The 20,593-nt window shown below is 43.9% G+C and overlaps 1 protein-coding gene across 2 annotated transcripts in view; it reads left to right on the forward strand.

Annotated features, from left to right (window-relative positions):
- BACH2 (BTB domain and CNC homolog 2) overlaps positions 1–20,593 on the forward strand; it is a 180,241-nt gene that overhangs the window by 147,024 nt on the left and 12,624 nt on the right. For both annotated transcript variants that reach the window (XM_053974383.1, XM_053974382.1), the window contains one exon: positions 17,831–19,375. In XM_053974383.1, the coding sequence (XP_053830358.1) occupies positions 17,831–19,375 (1,545 nt within the window). The remainder of the gene's footprint in view (positions 1–17,830; positions 19,376–20,593) is intronic.

The following is a 20,593-nucleotide window of genomic DNA, read 5'->3' on the forward strand; positions in this document are numbered from 1 at the left end:
CTACTTTATGTTCCCAGAATGGATGGGAATGCAGTCTGTGTTTATGTTTCAAGGTTTAGAAAGTAGATCAAAAGCAAAAAAGAATTGTCTATTCAGACTTTACCAGTATAGTTCTTAGTTTCTGGAAAAAATACTTTTGATCAAGTGGTCCTGGATTTTTGAGACTGTCATCTATGATGCTGAGACTACATTTCTGACTGTGTAAAGAATACTTTTGCTTCTGAGAAATGTCTTGGGTTTTCGCTTACCTTTGAAATTCAGACCTGTGGTTATCTGTTTCAAGGGCCTGCAGCTAATAAGAAACAAGTCTTAAACAACTCTGAAAGCAAAATATCTTTCCATCTCTGACCACACAGCAGTAGTACAACATGCCTTGCCACCTCCCTCCTCAGATACACAGGCAGCCTTCAGAGAAAATTTGCCTGTCAGAGGATTCCTGGTCAAGTAAAAACAGAGTAAGTTTCAGTTGTTTCCTGTTTCCTTCAAAGGACAATGTTGGAGCCAGTAAATTTTCAAGACAGGAAAAAGCTGTGGAGAGACAAAACCTGACAACTTCCCTTCTGATCTCCATAGAGAACTAGTGCTTATTTCTGTTTATGGAAGGGGAAGCTGGACTTGAGGTGGATAGGTCTGCAGCCATTTAATCTGCCTGTTGAATTCAACTATTTTTTAACCTTATTTTTGTCTGACTGCACATTTTCTTGTTGTGCCGTGGATGGCTTTCTGCATATGGCACTTTTGTTTGGACATAAAAACAAATCAAGAAGTTTCTGTCTATTCCTTGAACTTGCTAGTTTTCAGGAGACTGAACACATCAAACCACATTTTAATGGGTATGTTTTAAATGTTGGAATTGATTTGTCAAATGCAAGGCACAAAAAATAGAGAGTTGCCTGTCTTTTGTAAGACCCAGCTCTCCTTGTCATTTTTGCCCAGTTTATATAAGCAGTAGCCATTGATGTCACATAATATCTATACCATTGTCCAAGGAAGGGAAGAATGAAGAGATGTTCCTGAGATATATAAGCACTGGGGCATTCTACAAAGAAACTTGTTCACATTTACAAAGTCATCACTGCATTCAAAAAGCAGAAAGCTTTGCTTTCAGTAGTGGCAGAAGCCTTTAAATCACTAACTTCTTTTACTTTTTTCCCTGTCTTCAGTGTGTCTTGCAGTTGGAGGACTGAGAAGAACACCGAGTAAGGGCTACCTCAGGCTTGGTTTGGTTTTACTTCCTTTTCAAAGATGAGCCTAATCCTTCCCTTACAGGTTTTATTTCACGATTTTGCATGAACTCTCCAATTGGAAAACTCAGTTGAGAGGGCATACACAAGTAAATTTTTAGAGACAAGCATTTGATTATGTTTCTGGCCTTTGTCTTCAGCTGGTGGTACACAGCCATGGTGATCCTAGCAGGAGCTGCACTGGACCTCTGCAAGCAGCTCTGTAGGGCAGGCAGGCACTGAACACATAAACTGCTCTGCAGAGGGTTTCAGGTCAATCCCAGCCTTGGAGAACCAGACTGTTAGCATCATCTGCTCTTGCACTCTCATCTTAGTTCTCAGATGTGGTTTTAATCTGAATTATTTGACCAAGTTACATTTTGGTTTTATAACTGCTTTTTTTCAGAGGAATTGCTTAGCTAAAAGGCTATGAGAATTTATGGTCGTTTCTTGTCACTTGTGCCTTCAGCCTCTTGGTTGAGTGATAAGGTGGTAGTAAAGACCTCTCTATTCTCTTTCAGGGATGGACATTTTACTCATATCTAGGCTTTTCTTTTCCCGAAGTGCTCTGATTTGGGTAAAGGACAAGAAAAGACTTAAATGAAAAGAAAATGTGTTCATATGTGTTCTCAAGAGACTCCAAAGGTGTCTTTTCTATTGTAAAAATCAGAAGAAATCGAAGTGGTTATAACTATTTGACAATTCGTTCCAATACTACTGTTTTCTTAAAGCCAAAGTTTTCATGAGGCTCTTCTGTAATTAGTTGTCTGTGCTATCAATTTTTTTACATTTAAGGGAGAAAGTAATTCCATTTGCAGATTGCAACTCTTGTCCATCTGTCAGATGGGTGTGTATTTACAAGATGAATGCCTGTTTCTGATTTCTCCCCTAAGAACAAAGGTTACTCTGTCATTGTCCTCAGAAAGCTTTTGGACTAGCTTTCTTTGGTGTGTGCATGCCCTTTTTTTGGTACAGTGCTGAGTACCCTGTTGGGACTCTAGTAGTGACCAAAGGGACAGAAAGAGTTTTCGGGATAAACCCTGTTCACATGGCTAAAACTCTGTAAAACCACCACATTGATCTGCTGGAGAGTGATGGGGAGCTGGGGTCTGTATTTTGTGCTCCCCATGCCCATCCCTGCTGAGGTGAGCCAGCTGCTGCCCTGCCACCTCTGAATATGGGGTTCTCCAGCACCAAATGTGGGAAGGACTTGGGAAAGCAGCAGCCCCTGGGCAGGCTGGCATTTCCACACCCTTTTTATGCACATAATATTGGCGTGTAAATGCTCCTGCTCAATCCTATCAGCTACATATCATTCTATTCTGGGGAAGGTGAGAGCAGAGCTGGAAATGACTCAGCTCCAAAAGGTATCAGCTTCACTTCTTTCCCCCCCAGAGTTTTTCTTTGCTTTAGGTTTGTGCAGTAGCTGCTGTACAGGGGGGAAACATTGCTTTTTTAGAAAACAACCATGAGAAATGCCATGGCTGCCTGTTAAGTGAAAACATTTGCCTTTGGAGTTTATATGGCTGATGAGTTCTCTGCACTTCAGCAGGGCTCTGTTTTGCCAGGGGCTTTAAAAGGTCCTTGAGAAGCCTCTACAGCAAATGAGGGAACCTTGGCAAGACCCTGCATTACACCATGCCCTGCCCAGCATTCCTGTAGTTCTTACCATTTCCTGCCCCTTACAACATGGCTGTGACTTTGGACAGCAAGCACATTCTGTGTTTTAAATGTCTTATCTGTGGGGGTGTTACAGTGTGCAGTGTATTTGCAAAGGGACAGGGGGATTTTTGGTTTGTGTGATTATGTGCTATTTTGTGACTGTTCTGTTTCCTCTCACATCCTCCTTCCCTGTCTCTTGTACCTGAATCATTAAAGTAAATCTAACACAGCAGTACATTCAGACAGAGGCAGCACTTGGCTGTGCCAGTTCCCCAGTGGCTTTAAACTGCTGGCTGCAATACTGCAAACACATTCAGACCCTGGCTTGGCCAGCAGTTCCCCCCAGCTATCTGCATGTTTGCTCTCCAGGCTTTATTTTACCTACACTATTGGAGACTCTTGAGTCACAGCCTATGTCTCATTGTTATGCATGGGTGGGAAATATTCCTGTACTTATTTGCATTCATTAGCTGTTGGGAGCTCCTCTGTTGAGGTCTCTAGCCTTGTTTTTACAGTGCTTTTGGCACTGTTTCTGCACTTGGTGTGCGAATTTTTATGATCTGTTGCATGTTATTCATGCAATTTCCTGCCCTGTAATGGTATCAGTTTTCCAGACACAGAGGAATACAAACGAAAACCCAGGAGCCTGCATTAGCATAAAATGTCCCAGTTCTGTCAGTTTGATTAATTTGTCTCTTTGTCTCCACTCTATATGATAAGTGCTATTAATGGTTGCAACACTTCATATGTCAAAGTCTTTCTTCCTAATGACTTGAAAATGTGGTTTATTTCCCCCTTTTTTGTATTATTTTTCTCATTTAGCATTCCACTCAAGTATAGATTTATGCCATGCTCTTTCATTATCTTACTGGTTGCAGCACTGGAGTGATTACATATGGTGTAGGGTATGAGCAAAGATGCGATCCCAGGGGCAGCAGCTGCTGATGCAAGCTGAAAATAGATCCAGCGTATGCTCAGCACTTTTCCCAGAGGTCTTTTATTTATTAGGAACAGTCTTGGTACAGGACAGCTCGGACCCTCATTTAGCAAGATGACTTTTTGCCTTTCAAGAACAGTGCGGTGACTTTGCTCTATTTACTGACTGCTGTGTAATTTTTTTTTTTTTCACCATCTCCTGTGGAAGCAGAGACTTTACCTAACATAAATTGTAGTATAATCCTGATTTATAATGAAGTCAAGGAATGACAGGCTCCATTTGAAGTAATGGAACTTGACAGATCTAAGGTTTAAATTAAATAATCCTATTTGTAAGACAGCATTTGTACATGGTACACTGATTTAAAATGAACTTCAGTTCTTCTTCAACGAATCCTTTACCATTCTCTGTGTTTTACCTTCCATAGAGGCTTTTTGGGGGACAAAGTTCATTTGAAGAGAACATTTTTTTGTTTGAAAACGTGTATGGAACAACACAGTTTTTTCTTTTCCAAAGTTCTTGCAAATTATTTCACAGAAGACAACTTTAATTACAGAAGAAAAATTAATGTAGGTCACTTATTCAGGCCAAGCCACAGCTAACCTGCTTCAGTGGCCAGAAGAGGCCAATTGCTGAGAATGAAGAGAGGGAGGATGCTGGAGAGAAAATAGAGAGGAGGCTTGTGGCTCGACTCTTCCCCTCCCAGGAGCAGAGGTTCATGCTCACAGTGATTTCTGTGGAGGGGGAAGGTCACCTCCTCCTTGCTGTCCTTCCTTCCCTTACAGCTGGCAGAGGGGGGCACTCAAAGATGATGTTTCCTCCTGCCTCTGCACCCCACTTTTCTTCATCTGTCACTATTGTACCAATGCAGGCAAGGAGAGCCCCAGGGTGCACAAATGCAAAGGTGGTCCTGCCGTGGCTGCTGGAAGCTGGCAGTAAGCACTGGAGTGGGGGTTGGTGGAACAAAAGGCTTGCAGAGGGAAAAAAGAGACCAGGGAGAGAGCATGAGATGCTACAGAAACTATCAAAAAAGGCAGTGGGATAAAAACACTAAAGGTACAGTGCATGATTTTTTTGGCTTAGATTGAGGGACGCTGTTTTAGAAAACCCCCCCTTCTATTTTCTCTCACTCACCATTGTGGTTTTGCCTTCCTTTCTAGCTGTATTTAGTTGCAGCTGCCCTCTCCAGCATCTTTCTAATTTTCCTTCATACCTGGCAGGGATGTGGCCCTTTCTCCAGGAGTCTGCTCTCACCCTGGACTGGACACCCATGCTCAGGCAGAAAAGTCCCAGTGTGTGTGTTCAGCTCCGTAATGTGCCTGTTCTTCTTGTGTCACCCTGCCACCATCACCCTTCTTTCCTGGGAAGACTTGGAAGGTGTGGGAGGGCAGGGTGGGCACTGACCCACAGAGTCCCACTCAGGGGAGGGCAGCCTCTCCTGCCCTGGGGCTGTGAGAACCATCTGCCTGGGCTGGAGCTTCAGCACCGTGTCTGCCCTGCAGTGGTTTCAGGAACAGGCAGCTTCTTCCTCCTCTTTGTGGTGAACTCCAGCAGACAGTGAAGATGAGATGACTGCCAAGGAGGGTGTTGCTGGGGCTGGAGCCCAGCCTGGGGACATGGCATCAGAAGCTCCTGCTCCCATGTCCTGCTCTCTATGCGATTAAGAACTTTTTTCCCCAGTGTTTGCAGGGAATTAATAATTTCTATTAATTAGAAACCAAGCCAAATCTCCCCAGTGCACTCAAGAAAGAACAGGACCCAAGAGTGTCACTAAGAAATGGGAGGAAAAACAAGCTCACAAAGCCAAAGTGGTGCAGGCCAGTGGAAAAGGTGAAGGCAGGGAGTATCCATGCAGCAAACATGGCATTGACATCGTGTGGGCCCTTGCTCCTCATCGAGGGAAAAAGCCAGCAAGGCTCAAGAGTAAAAATCCATCAAGAGGTTTTAGAGTTGCTGCTGGTAGCTTGCACACTGCCCGTCTCCCTCCTCCAACAGACGTGCATGGCTACAGGCATGGCTTTCTGTTCACTTGGAATTAATGGGATTATATACAGCGCGAGTGGAGGCAGGGTACACTGAATTCTGCAAATACAGAGCTTCAGCCTGTGCTGCTTGATCTTTAGAAAAATATAAGTAAAACAAAGTATCAAGAACCAATTCCAGAGTGCTTCAGTATGCACATAAACTGTTTTTCATTGCTCACAGCACACATAAATACGCACTGGTGACTGAGGCAGCAGAGTAACACTTAGCTGTTCGTTATTTTATCAGGCAGTGATAATTGTAGTTAATATTTTCTTAGTAGTGTCTCTGAGAGTTTATTTATGCTGTTAATAATCTGAGCAGCTGTAATGATGCTGGCTGCCAGAGCTGTAGCCTTTTAGAATCACTCCAGTGTGGCAATGATATGATGGTAATAGAAATCCACGGAAAAAACAATCTTTTCAGAGCAGATGGGGCTAATTCAATCCCTTTCACACACGTTCACATTATCTAGTTTCTTTCTCACACTAGCATGCGTGGGTGCACGTGAGCATATGTAGTGACACACACACACACACACACACACAAATAGCTGTAAAGTCCCACCTTCTACCCTCTGAGGAAGTCAAGCTGGAAATGCCATCATTTTTCTATGTGAAGTCTTTCTGGGGCTTCTAGGATACATGGCATTTTCTACTCCTTAATTTCTGGGTAGATCTTAAAAATATCATGTATGAAGCAGAAAGGGGGAAGTCATTTCCTTGGGGACAGCCCAGAGCTGGGCACAAGGTCATGGCTGCACTGGGATGCTGCTGCCCAACCTTCCCATCTTTCCCAGCCTTTGATCTCTTTACTATGGGTCACTCCTGCTAAGCCTGCACTCCTTTAGGGGCTAAAAGAGCCATTTACCTTTTACTCATAGCAGACATGATATCTCAGCAAGAAGGCAAATGCCTACAGTTTTTTTCTGGTGGGATTTACAGAGCCTAGTTAACCTTTTGGGCCACCGAGAGAAGAGTTAAGTGCTCCTCGTGGAGGATGGGAGGGAACCAACTTTGCTAGATCAGCAGTGGCTGGTTCTCCTTGCAAACCTGCATTGCTGAGCTGAGCAGCATTGCAGGTCATTGATGAAATGTTCCAAGCAGTGGAACAAAAGCCACCGTAATCCTCAGATCTGTTGTAGCCATGCAAGAACAAAAACAAGGTGATGGCAGAAGAATTGCACATCCAAATACCAGAAATTAAATGGCAAGGCAGGGGAGGAGAAGGAAAACTGGAACAAATGCAGTATTTGGCAGGTTTTCTTTTAAAAATAGGAAGCTGGGTCAGTTTTACAGGGTTTCAGCCTACCAGTTAATAGCTGTAATTGCTTGGTTACCTCATGAAGTGCAGTAGTAAAGCCTTTTACATTCATTTCCATCTACAGCCCAGCAAGAGCGTCTCTGGATTTAAAATGTTGCAGTGTTTGATGGGCAGCCCTGTCTGCTGCCCCAGTGCAAGGGTGCCAGTGATTTTATCTGCTGTGCTATGCCAGCACAGGGTGACAGGCAGAGCCAGGAGCATGGGTGTCATCAGCCCTGTGGAAACCACGACAGAGCATCCACAAGCTGCTTCGGACGTTACCCAGCCCTGTCTCCTGAGCCTGCTTCTTCTCCAGCTCCTTTGTCTTCCCACTTAGTGCTCTTCCTCAGAGTGCAGCCTTGCTGTTTTTAAATCATATCTGACAGAGCCTGCTTCTTCCTCTCCTGCACTGCATGGAGTATAATAGTAGGGCTTGTAGTGAGGTGGCTTGCTGTGAAGTACTCCTTGTTTTTATAAAGTAATTACAGTGTATTTAATGCACTTTGTATTTAATACACTATTACATAGTTTGTGCGCATAAATACATTCTGCCATGCCTGGGAAAGAGGAGTATTGGTGAATTTACAAGTCTCAGTAATTTTCCGGTGTTGTTGTGCTTACTTGTATATCAATTACAGCTTCAGAAACTCTGAACCACTCCTCTAAGCACCCCCCTGAATTAGCAAAATTCTACACGCATCTTTATTTTCTGCCTATTTTGATATTTCATAATGTAATTTGGACCAGAACTTTTATTCTAAAAGTTCTGAAACTGCTTTTGTTTTCCCTTTTTCTACCCACTTTGGCTCATGTTATGCACTTAAACAGATCTTTCACAGACTCCTCTCACAATTTATATTCTGTGAAAGCTTTCCCACTCCTTCCTCACCCCCCCTTACTGCTAACACTTTCTCTTGTTTTTCTTTCTTTTTTAATCTTGGGGTCAGTTTAATTTTCCTTTTGCAAAAATGTAGGACTAATTTTAATTTTAAATTACAGTTGCACTTTAATTCTGATGATGCTTTTCAGTTAAAATCTGTTCGTTTCTGCTTGTTCCTTCCCCACTGGTTTCAGTATGGCTTGCACAGATACCCAGGGAGCAAAGGCAGCATTTCTGCTGAGCCACCTTTTTATGTCATCCTTCATTAATCTGTTCCAGGTTTCTTATGATGCACATTGCACTGGAAAACACAAAAGTATTTGAAACAGCCAGGTATCACAACCATGTTTCCCTTTGCTTTCTCTTCCAGTTCATGCCTGAGTGTTTAAACGGCTACGTAGTGCCACTGGTTTTCACATGTGCTTTGTTGATTGGGTAACGTTGTGGCCATGTTGTCCCTTTAGAGAGACTGTTCTTTGAAACATCTTCATCTCTAATTTTCTTTTTAACACCTTCACTCAGAGCCTCACCTTAGCAGCCCCAAAGTTCTCCTCCCAAAATCTTTTCACCTAGGCTTGCCTACAGGTGTTCTCTTGGCCATAACTTGGAGTTTTCTATGTTCTTGTTATGCCATGGATAACCCCTGACATCAACAACGTACCCCAACCAAGCCAAAGAATTAGTTAGAAAAAAACAATAAAATGGTATTTGACTTCAAAACAGGTTACTGAGTAAGATTTTAAAATAAGGGCTCTGGCAGGTATCATGTGGCAGGTTTGCTTGCAGGGGTTTAAGAAGTTTCCCCCTCCAGTCCAAGAGCTGTTTTGCCAAAGGTGGCAGAGAGAGGTGAAGCACAGAGCTGCTTTCCTGAGCTGCCCAACTTCTCATGACTGAGTTTCTCTGTGGCCCAGAGGAGCAGCCATCTGGCAGGCAAATGTCCCTTTTTGCTCAGAAGACTGCTGTGAATGGTAAAACCTCGGGCTGCCCAATGGGTACATCTGGCAGGTACAGCTAAACATCCAATGTTTAGAGTAGATGTGATGCAGGCAGTGCATCCCTGCTATGGAAGAGCACTGCATCTTCCCGTCCTGCAGCCTTTCAGTTTTCCAAGTGTATTCATTGATCTTTGGTAAGATGCCTGCATCTTCCTGCACAGAGATCTGTCTGCAGCAAAGTATTAGGCTTATGCCTATGATTTCTACCTTCCTTCTCAATAAACAGTGTATATTCCAAAAGGTGTGGCAAATTCAACAAATTGCTTTTTCCTCAGAATTTTCAGAGATGCTGAAAATGTGCAGGGATATTGTCACGATTTCCAAAAGTAAATTCTTTGCGTTGATTTGAAACCAGTCTCACTTTTGAAAGGTTGAAAGAATTTCAATTTGGCTTCAGTAACTCTGAGAGGAAATAAAACTAGAAGCTGTGGATTAAAATAAGCACTGCAGTTGGATCAGAGATTATTTTTACTTTTACTACACTCTAGGTTATTTTTTTAATTTCCTAGACAACTTCTGATTCTCTCTTCCCCTTTGGTTTCTCTGACATTACTGGCCTCAGACTTAAGGCCTGGGGTTTTTGAGAGTGTTTCAAAGCTGGGGCTATTGCCACAGTGAATTTGATTCAGACAAACCCAAGTATGTGGGTGCCTCCACTCTTACACTCCACCCGTGAGCCATGTGTGGCCGAGTGCTGACATAACCAGAAACATGGTCATCGATCCAGTGGCTGTATATGCCATCTTTGCGCTTGGCAATCTATTCCAAGCCACTTGCCCTGCTGTCAGCGCTGACGCACTTCTCACGGAGCAGTGGACACAGTTTGTGATTATTGCTTCCCATCCTCCAGGCGAGCCGAGCGTGAATGACTTCTCCTTCCTCCCCATCTCACCTCCTGCAGTCACACTTGACACTGGAATGCTCTGCGGGCACTGAGGGATGTTGGTCTCTCCTTCCCTTTCGGGTGCCGAGGGAGGAGGCTTTTTGAAGTGCTCATGCTGCCCTTGGATGTGTTCATTATGCCAGAGAGAGGAGAATGAGAAGTCACTTGGTTTCCCTCTACTCTCACACAGACAGTCAGGGCTTCTAGAGTAAATTTGTTGTCTGGCCAACAGCTGGGATTTCGGGGGGAAGGCTGAGGGGGGCACTTGTAGGGTTTTTTCTTTTGAAGGCACAAAATTGGATGTTGCACGAGCACTTCCAGTGTGGCATCTTCTGTAAAAGTACTGCTAAGGGCAGTTAAGCATCTTCTTAAAGCTCTCAGTTTGACAGCTTCAAGAGGCTGTTGTGGAGGATGCACTGGAAAGACACCAGGATACTCCTTAGACAGCCCAGGGTGTGGCTTTGCAGATGGCAATTTTTCCAGGGGGACTTTTGAAATTAGTAATTGGGTAATGTGCCTCCTAAAGAAAGGAGGTGGGTGTCCAGTTTCTCTGCTCCCCTGGTGTGCGTTCGTGCCCAGAGAATGTGTGGTGATGGCGTGGTGGCCTCCCACCCCTGCAATGTGATGCGATGTCTGTCACTTGGCCTTCAGGTTACTCTTCTGCACAAAATTTGTATGCACTACCAAAAGAGGCAGAATGTTATACTGGGGTTGGCAGGGTATCTACTTAATTTAAAAAAATGTTTTTAGAGTGAAAACAAAGGCCTCTCTTTGTTGGTCTTCTCCATCAGCTTCTTGTACATTCCTTTGTTGTTTAAAAGCTTACATAAGACAAAAACCAGCTGATCTTCTCACCCAAGTGGAATTTTTAAAGAGTGATTATTCATTTTAGGAGCTCCACAACCATATGAGCAAATAAATAAGGGAAATACATCTGCAACCTGCTGGTGAGAGAACATTTAAATGCTGTTAAAGAGGGGAAATGCAGTAAAATACTGGTGTGGCATTGCCTTACAAAAGTACTCTGCTGTTTATCATCTCTTCTGATTTTTTCCTGCCTCCTGCATGTTCCCACCTTATGTAAAAGGATCATGGTTTCAAAACAATTCCAGCCTGTGTGCATATATAGGAACAAACCGTGATGTCTTAACACCGTTGGTTTTACACATGTGACTGACCTGTTTGAGCCTAGTAATATACTTAAATCTTTCAGAGAGTTTTCCAAAACCAAATAGGCTCAAGCTAGGAAAAAGCCAGGCTTCACTACCCCAGGTAAAAATAACCAAGTAAATAACCAGGAAGTCTCTTAATTCTTAATGGAATAACAGCTTTGGTGACTGATTTTGGTTATCAGATTACCCTCTGAAAATAACTTCTGTGCTATACTTGCAATTGGCTGTAGAAGAAAAAGAATACACTGTGTGCTAATTTTAGCGAATAAGATTAGAGTTAATATTTAATCCCAGAGACCTTCTTCAGGCTGTGAAAAAAAATAGCAGCAGTTAACTGTCACTAATCTTATCTCCTATTTTTCTAGCATGTGTTTGATTATATAACTTGTAGTGCTGGGAACCCGCTGGCTGAGTGAGAAGTTGGTGGTTTGTTGGTTACATGCTTGGGCTTATTAGACAACATCAGGGCTGAGATGGATTAAAAAGCTCCACACGTGCCTTTGGACTGCAGTAGCAATGCTGAAAGGCCAGTAAAACAGGTACCACAGTAGACCTGCTATCAAACAATATGTGAATAACTGGTTCATTTGGATTTCTGCAAGAAACAGTTACATATCTGCTATTTTTCTATCCAGCTGTTTTAAATAATGCTTAGTTTGAGATTTGATATTCAGCGTGTGAGGTTTGATTCAATCTTCCTTTCTTCCTTCCCCACAAAATGGCTTAATTGAATTGATGATTGGAAATTAAGAGATGAGGGGTTTCTAAATGTTCTTAGGTGCCTGATGATGAATTTAACCTGAAAATCAAAATACTAAAAATATAAACCATTAACCTACAAGCAGCTTGCATGCTTCACAGCAAACCTATCAGTGCTCTTATTGAGTTTTAACAAGTCTACTCAAATGTGTAAAGATAATCACATGCGCCTGCGCTGCTCTGTCAGGACTTGTGCATTCTCAGTGGGTCTGAAGGTCTCACCACTGAAATTACCCCCGATTCAGTAGGATTTAGCAACTAATGTTCTGCAGATTTCATTGTATCCCTGGAGGGGAGGAGAGGGCTCTGCCCTCTCACGCCACCACCTATGAGCTTATTCTTTGCATGTGCCTCAGGTATGCTTTATTTGGAAAGGAACAATTACATGTGCATTTGCTGTTGAACTTTATTGCTCTTTTCTAGCAGATCATTGGCACTGTGCCCTCATTAACACAGAAATTAGCCCTGGAAAAGTCTACTAAATTAAAGCCCAGCTCTCCAGAACAAGGTTGTGCTTTGTTAGTTTTCCTTTGCAGTACCCAGACATAAAGTATCCATCATCTTCCCTGCAAAGCTTTCCAAGACTGCTCTGAATTGACTGTTAGGTTAAGAGTCAGGGAAAAAATCCCTATGTTTTAATTTCTTTTCACTGCAAATGCCAATAGCGCCCCATAGCAAACCAGACAGTTCTTCTCTGTTCTTGATGTTAGTTTGCATCAGATTTCTGTAAACATTCCCTTGCTCCATTTTAGATACTGCCTTGCCAAGTTTTACATTCCTACATGTTTACAGTGATCTTTTCTTGCCCTTAATCACTTTTTCCCTCTTTAAATTGAAGTCAGACTTTGCTGGCATTTCACAGAGGCTGACCTTCCCTGCTCCAGATGCAGCTTTTCATACAGATGCCATTCCGAGTGGGGTTACCAGACATCCGTGTTTCCTTTGGAAATAACCTTCCTTCCCACCCCCCATAAGAAATACTGTGTCTGTGCAGAATTGGAGGATTTTGTCTATTTGTCTGGGATTTTGAGACATCTGGAAGTCTGGGCAGCTCGCTAATGAGCATGCACTGATGAACTCTGCTCAGCCCGTCCGCGTGTGCCCCGAGGCCACGTCCCGTGTGTTCAGAACAGCACAGAGGCCTCCATGGCACGCCCAATCAGCCCTCATGGGGGACATGGGTACAGCGGGGAGCCAGAGCCAGTTCACCCACAGTGCTGCATCTCCCACGGTGCCTTGTGTGTGTACAGATACGTTTAAAATAGAATTTCTGACCCAGAAGTCCCTTACAAAAAGATGGTGTTCCCAATGTGGAAGTGAGCTAACCCTCCTCCTAATTTTAGAATAGTACGGGCCCAGAACTAGAAGAATGCTTTGCTGAGAATGCTCTATTTGCATCTGTAATGCTGCCTCCTTTACTAGCGTTTAGTGTTGACTGTCTTCTCAGCTTCTTATTCTCCCATCTGACAGTGATCAATACTCTTTTCCTTGAATTAGCCAGTTTTTTTGTTAATGACCAGCAAAAAAGGGAAGGCAGAGATTCTAACAACAATACAACTATTTCTCCAAAAGGAAAAAGCATTACCCGGAATGCATCGAGGAAATGTAATGAGAGATGATGGAGGAAAATAAGGGAAATATTTCCTCACAAGGAGGTTTAAATAGAGTCTGGCAATGATCTCCCAAAGGAAGTAGTGGAAGTCTGGTCACTTAAATCAATTAGGACTAACCAGAGCATCGCACTCCCCAGGACTCTGTAAGGAGAAAAGCAATGTCAAACTGAACTAAAATAGACTTTGCGTGCTTACTTTCTGCAGGGCTGCTCTCTGTGTTTTGCTGGTAAATTCAATATGGCTAATGCTGATTAACATCTCTTGATGGTGATCATATCATTGCATTGTTTCCAGCCTGTTCCTCAATAGCACACACTCACAAGGGCATGGCCATACAAAACACGTCCCCCAGCTCAGCTAGCTCAGTCTGAAAGACAAGAGGCAGATAAAGGGCAGGAGAAGTCGTTTTCTGTCACCTTAACCAGGGTCAGGCTTGTTATCGCCGCAATGCCGAATTGACACAGACCTCCCTACTGTACACTGAGCACAGTGTACCTGTGGCAGGACAGCAGAGGCAGGAGCTGCACGTGGACTTGGTCTCTTGGATTGCTGTCGAGCAAGGAGGTGTGCCAGGTACCTTAGGAAGGGCTGCAGTACCCACGTCCTCTGTGCACTAGATGGTTCTAATGCATACAAGACCAACTGGGGACAGAAGCAAGACAAATAAAGTGCTTTATCCTTAGTCTTGGTGGGCTGTTTGGCATGCTCCAAGTACATGTAAGGGAAACAAACAAGTAAACATAAGGGAAAGAAATCAAGCCTCCAAGAAGCTAGGATCTTTGCTTTTCTCTCTATGTGAGCACTGTTGTTTTATATGTATGTTTTACCTTTTCTCTGGCTCATTTTCTACTAGCCAATCAATTCTGCTTAAATAATAGAAATGGGTAGAAATTGGAATAAGGCAAAGGATTGAAAGGCAGGGAAGTAGTAGACTTGGCATATAAGCTTGGTCAGGGTGCCCAGTGGAGGTTCCCAGAAACTGACCTGCCTGCTTAAACATGAATTTATACAGAAAATAAGGCTTAAAAGCAAACAACTCTTGGGCATCTTATTTTCAATAGAGAAAAAATACCCCTGGGATTGTTGCTGGCATGGGTTTTACCCATCTAACAAAGGCCTCTCTCACGTGTAAATGAAGACTGTTATAGCAGACAAATTATCTCTTTCCTTTTGCAAACATAGATCAATTTGTTTTCACTGACTTTTTTCACTGGGATGCATCAGTCAGATCAAATAATTTTAAAAGACTGTCCTTATCTCTTCCTAGAGGAATGTCTGTGTGGTGGTAGTACATGCAGCTTCAAAGCTGTTTCTTTCCCGATGTGCGGTGTTCATAGTCACGCTCCAGTGGCTCGATTCCAGCCTTCCTGCCAGAATGCATCAGATGCAAGCAGTCCCAAAACTGGTGGGGCCGAGGCAGGGAACCTGCCACGGGAGCCGAATCAATATTTAGACAGCTTCAGGAGGCAGAGCTTGCACTGGCTTTCACACTTGGCAGCAAGCTTTGCACCCGTTTGTTTCTAAAGTTATTGTTTGTGCAGTTTCAAGAATTGGCACTAGAGAGATTTCTGCCTGAGGGCAATGACAAGTGCCGGGTGCTTGAAAAGAAACTTTCCCCCTTTGGATCTGAAGATTGTGAGAGTGAAGGTTGTGTCACTGGGTAATATCTCCAAGGGAAGTCAAGGCACACATTTGCTCGGAGTTTTCATCATCCTACACATGAGGCATCTGCTGGGCACCACGGGGAGCCCACGGCACAGTCTCGTGCTCTGCTTCCCATACATCCAGCGCAGAGCAGCTCTAACAGCTGCCTCGCTGCTGTCTGTTACCGTGCTGCTTTACCTGGAGCAAAAGCCTGTGTCAGCGTGGGAGACAGCCTTGCTGTGGGCTTGTATGAGTCAGCCCGAGGCTGTGCAGAGTGCCTGTGCTGGGGTGGCAGGCAGGCAGGTGAAACCCTGGCCCAGCACAGAAAATTATTCTAATTTGCTTTCCAGCCATTCCACCTAGTGGCCAAGTGACACCACTGCCAGGAGAGCTGTGTTTGTGCTCCACAGTCCCTGCAGACCTACGCTGCTGCCGAGCTTACAAGATATGCAGCAATATGTAAGCCCCCACAATGAAGATCTTACCATCAGCCTGCGAGTAGCTCATTAAGTTCTCGAGCAATTTTGTTAATCATGCCGCATAGATAAAATGCAGATAGGCCTTTAGTGAGCTGATAATCTAACAAATAGGCAGAAAGTGTAACACTGATAAAGCAGAGATTTTTATTTTAATAGCCAGCTGTAAATCTTGGCAATTCTGTACCAGAGGCGTATTGTTAAACAGGAACGTGCAAGTGTATAAGTATGTGCATGAAAATGCACTGCTTCTTAAAATAGCAGATAGAGCAGTAATACTATGGATGGAATAGCTATTGGGAGCAATTTTTGAGGTGTTTTAAAATATTTTTCTCCCCATCAAAATCTGCACCACTTGAGGTGCCTTCGTAATCTGCTATCTTAAGTACAAATCCATGAATAACAAAGGCTTGTTTCTGGAAGTCAGGATTTTCTATAAAAATCTGTGAATTCTACTGCTGGTCCTGAGGCAGTATAGGGCTTTTTAGGCTTTTCATTGAGATGAACCAAATTATTCACTTAGATACACCCTAGTCATGAAATAGACCTTCGCAAATTCATGGCCTGATGGCTCACCAGCCTTTTGAGCAGCTTCTTTGCTTGGTGGCATTAATTCAATTGGAAGAATAGTAAAAAGCAACTCACCTTCAGGGTATCCCATAGCATCCCAAATATACCCTTCTAAGGAGCTGGGAAATGGGAGTTTCAATCCTCACAGCCTGAGGAAGGAACCTGGTCTCCTACTTTCTAGGTTCCCCTTCTGTCTTTAGGCCATTTTGCAAAAACAAAAGGAGACAGCAGCGCTTCCTCTTCTTGTTTGTTTTAAACAAAGAAACTGAGCTGAGGGGATGCCTACCAGAGACATCTGCATCCAGAAGGAGGTTGCAGGCCGTGCATCCCAACCTCACACAGGTATGCAGGTGTTGGCTGTGCTGATCCCATCTAGAGGCCTTTGCCTGGTATGCAAAGCACGGGGAACTCAGATGAATGAGTGCTGCTTGCAAGAAAGTGTCTCAGTGAATTGAGACTGAAGGGACTTACCAGGGTCATGTAGTAGCTGGCTGGTGCAATGGGAAATTGAGTTGTGGTCTTCCACATCACAACCTTGTGGCCAAAGCGCAGAATTTTCTTGTGCAGAAACCTTAATCCTTGATGGTATGTTGTGGTTCTGAAGCAGCCTCTTGCTGCTTCATGAAGAATAATTTTTCCAATCCCTTTGTTTCATACCCATTGGGAGAAAAAAATGTAAGAGAAGTTAGTGGCAGTCAAAGTATTTTTGTCAAAAATAGACAATATCTATAGTTTACTATGTGGCTTAGCAACTTATTTGATAGCTGTATGTAAAGATACAACTGTAAAAAAAGTGGGGGGGGGAACTGTGTACTTTTTAATATATGGTATGTTAATGTTAAACACAGATGGTATGGAAAGAAAACAAGATGGGTAGCAGTGCATAAGTCAGACCTGGAACAGCTGACTAAAGATCACTCTCCTGGAAACAGTTTTTACTCTTTCTACAAAGAAAATTGTGGGAAATTAAGTACTGAGGAGGGACTCAGAATAATTTCTACCATTTGAACTATAAATATTAATTTCTTTTCTGTTAGCTGTACCTCAGGCTTACTAAAATCAGGAACAATATGAGGGGAATAATCTCCTTGGGATGGAGGAAAGTTATGCAGTCTGTACTTACCTATTATGTATTCAGCAATGGCTTGCAAAAAAATTGAGAAGAAAAAAAGGAAATTATTTGCTTTTGAAAGAGGCAGAAAGATGCTTTCTGTTGAATTTTGCTGTAATACAAAGTGTTTCCTTCCCAAAACACTTTTTGGATAAGTGGTATCTTAAGCTTGAAACCGCTGTTCGTTGGACCTTCCATCAGAGCACAAGAATCAAAATTTAATTGGTACTTTCATGGTTGGGTGCTGTAGCAGAGTTAAAATGAAATCCATGTAAAACTTAGTAGTGTCCAGGCTATTTTTGTCAGTCTTTTATTAGGGCAGAGACTTAGTTCATAGATCTTCAAGATACTTGGGAAAAATAGTCTCAATTCAACCTGTACAGTGATGTACAGGAGCAACACAAAGGGAGCAATGTTCCTGGATGTAGCGTCATTGCAGGTGTGGCAGAAGAACAGCTGGTGCTGAGCAGTATTTATTTCTGAATGCCAGATCTGTTAGTTTATCTAACCACATGATGAAGGACTTGGGCTGATAACAAAAGCTGATGGTAACACTGGCAATTTCCTCTCTACTTTTGCAGGTCACTGTCAGGGGATTTGGTCCATTGCTACAGTTTGCCTACACTGCTAAGCTGTTACTCAGCAGGGAAAACATCCAGGAGGTCATCCACTGCGCTGAGTTCCTGCGCATGCACAACCTGGAGGACTCCTGCTTCAGCTTCCTTCAGACACAGCTGCTGAACAACGAAGATGGCCTGTTCCTGTGCAAAAAAGATACCACCTGTCAGCGCATGCACGATGAGGAGAACTCCGATGGAGATGAGGAGGAGACGATGGAATCGGAGACGTCAAAAATATCTTGCCCAAGGGAGAGGATGCACCAAGAACCCTTCAATTTTGAAACCACTGTTGCTGGAGCAGACAAAAGCGAAGGGATGCTGCCCGACTCCAACATGCTGAGAGATAGCAAGGACAATTTGGATAAAGATGCAGTAACACGGTACCCCAGATACAAGAAATACCAGCTTGCTTGTACCAAGAATGTCTACAACACATCACACATCAGTACCTCAGGTTTTGCAAGCACATTCAGTGAAGAGAGCTCTGGAAATGGCCTCAAATCAGGACTTGCTATGGGGCAGATAAAAAGTGAGCCTCAGAATGAAGAGAACGATGAAGAAAGCATCACGCTTTGCCTGTCTGGAGATGAACCTGATATCAGGGATAAAGAAGGAGATGTTGAAATGGACAGGAAACAGCCAAGCCTCACTTGTGTCGACAGGCCAAAAAGTGGGTCTTCTCCTTCTTGCTTGCGGTCTTTCTTCAACAGAACAAAAAGCATAGATTTGGTTGGCTTCCCCAGCACTTCCCAGCAGCACTTTGGCAGGAGTCCAGCATGCCCTTTTGAAAAAGGGACAACTCAGGGTGACCACAAAACTGATTATGTCCCTTTCACAGGGAACTATGGACAGTCCCATGCCATGCAGAAGGATGCTTCCAACTTCTCAGTGGGATCACCACTCAGGGGGCCTGGCTTTGAAACTCTCTGTAAGCAAGAAGGGGAACTGGACAGGAGGAGTGTTATATTCTCTTCAAATGCTTGTGACCAAGTAAACACTTCGGTGCATTCATATTCTGGTGTGAGCAGCTTGGACAAAGACCTCACTGAGACTGTGCCAAAGGGTCTGTGGGCCGGCGGTAGCCAGTCTCTCCCCAGCTCTCAGACCTATTCGCACAGCGGACTGACAGCCGATCACTTGCCGGGAAGGATGCGGCCGAACACCAGCTGTCCGGTGCCAATTAAAGTTTGCCCTCGCTCTCCTCCTCTGGAAACCAGAACCAGGACCTCCAGCTCGTGCTCTTCCTACTCGTATGCAGAGGACGGCAGCGGCGGCTCTCCCTGCAGCCTGCGGCTTTGCGAGCTCTCCTCTTCCCCTTGCTCCCAAGGCCCCCGATTCCTGGCGCCGGAGCACCAGGAGCCCGGCGTGGTGGGGGACGGATTGTACAACCCGGTCCGAGCCCAGATTAAATGTGAGCCATCCTATGGAACAAACTCCAGCGATGAGTCTGGGTCATTCTCAGAAGCAGACAGTGAATCATGTCCTGTGCAAGACAGAGGGCATGAGGTAGGGATTTAAGATAAGTACATATATCACAGTTGTTATGACCCAATTAATCTCTCCTTGATTCTCTCAAATGACTTTGCATTTCCCCAGCACTTTCTTTGTTTACAGGGGCAAAGAGTAACTTCTGGTTATTCCCTCATCAGCTGAGTGCACATGATTGACTTCACATTAATAGGTCTGCTTGATCTCTGAGGTGTTCGGCACTTCTAAAATTTTGGGTGTAGGAAAACAACAAACTGCTGAATGATAAGAGTGCACTGATGTGCTTAGGGTTCTGCCAGCAGTGTCCTGTCTTCCTCCCTTCCTCACCCACTTCTGTGGCACAGAGCACTGCTCCTTATTCTTAATTTGCTGAGGTGGTTCCAGCTCCACTTGTTACTGCTGTGTGTGTGTTTGAGCAACCTCAAGCTGTGCCTTTCCTGGCATCAAGGGTTGGACAGCTTGCTTGAAGAGCCAGGCTTCATGTTGCCAGCAGAGGTGTGAAATTACTCAAACAATTGTATAGCTGGCCACCCAGTGCTGTGGGAATGGCATTCAAGTCATCTTCACACGTGTGTGTGTGTGTGTGTGTGTGTGTGCACGTGTGTTGCACGTTCAGGTACTGGGTTTTGCCTCTATCATGTGACAACTTGAGATCATGTTCCCTGCCTGTGACATTTTGTTCAGAGCTCTAGCATCCATGGCACGAATGGTTTCAGAGAGAAGTTATCCTTTAATTTCCAGGATTGTTAAGGGAATGACGAGGGAATGATCTGGGGCTGAAGAGCAAGCTGTCAATTTTCATGTAGCTCCCCCAAGAGGGGGAGGAGAAAGAGGGGCCCTCTATAAAACTAGAGGTGGGCCAGCTGAAGGTGCTGCAGTGATAACTGGCTAACCATGACCAATAAACTGTCTGTGTGAAGTCACTACTTTTAGGGCAGACTTAAATCAAGGAGATGTGTTGTGGAGCCCAGAAAGTGGAAAAGACTGGACATTTATTCACAGTTTCATTAGGAATCTGCATGACCTAGAGAACATCCGAGTAAAATCAGGTATCAGCTTCGTCTAGTAATGCTGAAAAACTCCACTGAGAGCTTTTGGTTCAGTGTGGGGAGCAACAAGTGCTCATATTCTGAGTGGAGGGTTCATATGCTGAGAGTACCCAGTTCTGAACCATGTGGGCTTAGTTATGGAGTGGAAATGAAAAGAGTGAACTTTATTCTATCCCTCAGTCTTTAT

The sequence above is a fragment of the Vidua macroura genome, chromosome 3, assembly GCF_024509145.1.
Source record: "Vidua macroura isolate BioBank_ID:100142 chromosome 3, ASM2450914v1, whole genome shotgun sequence".
NCBI classification, from domain to species: domain Eukaryota; kingdom Metazoa; phylum Chordata; class Aves; order Passeriformes; family Viduidae; genus Vidua; species Vidua macroura.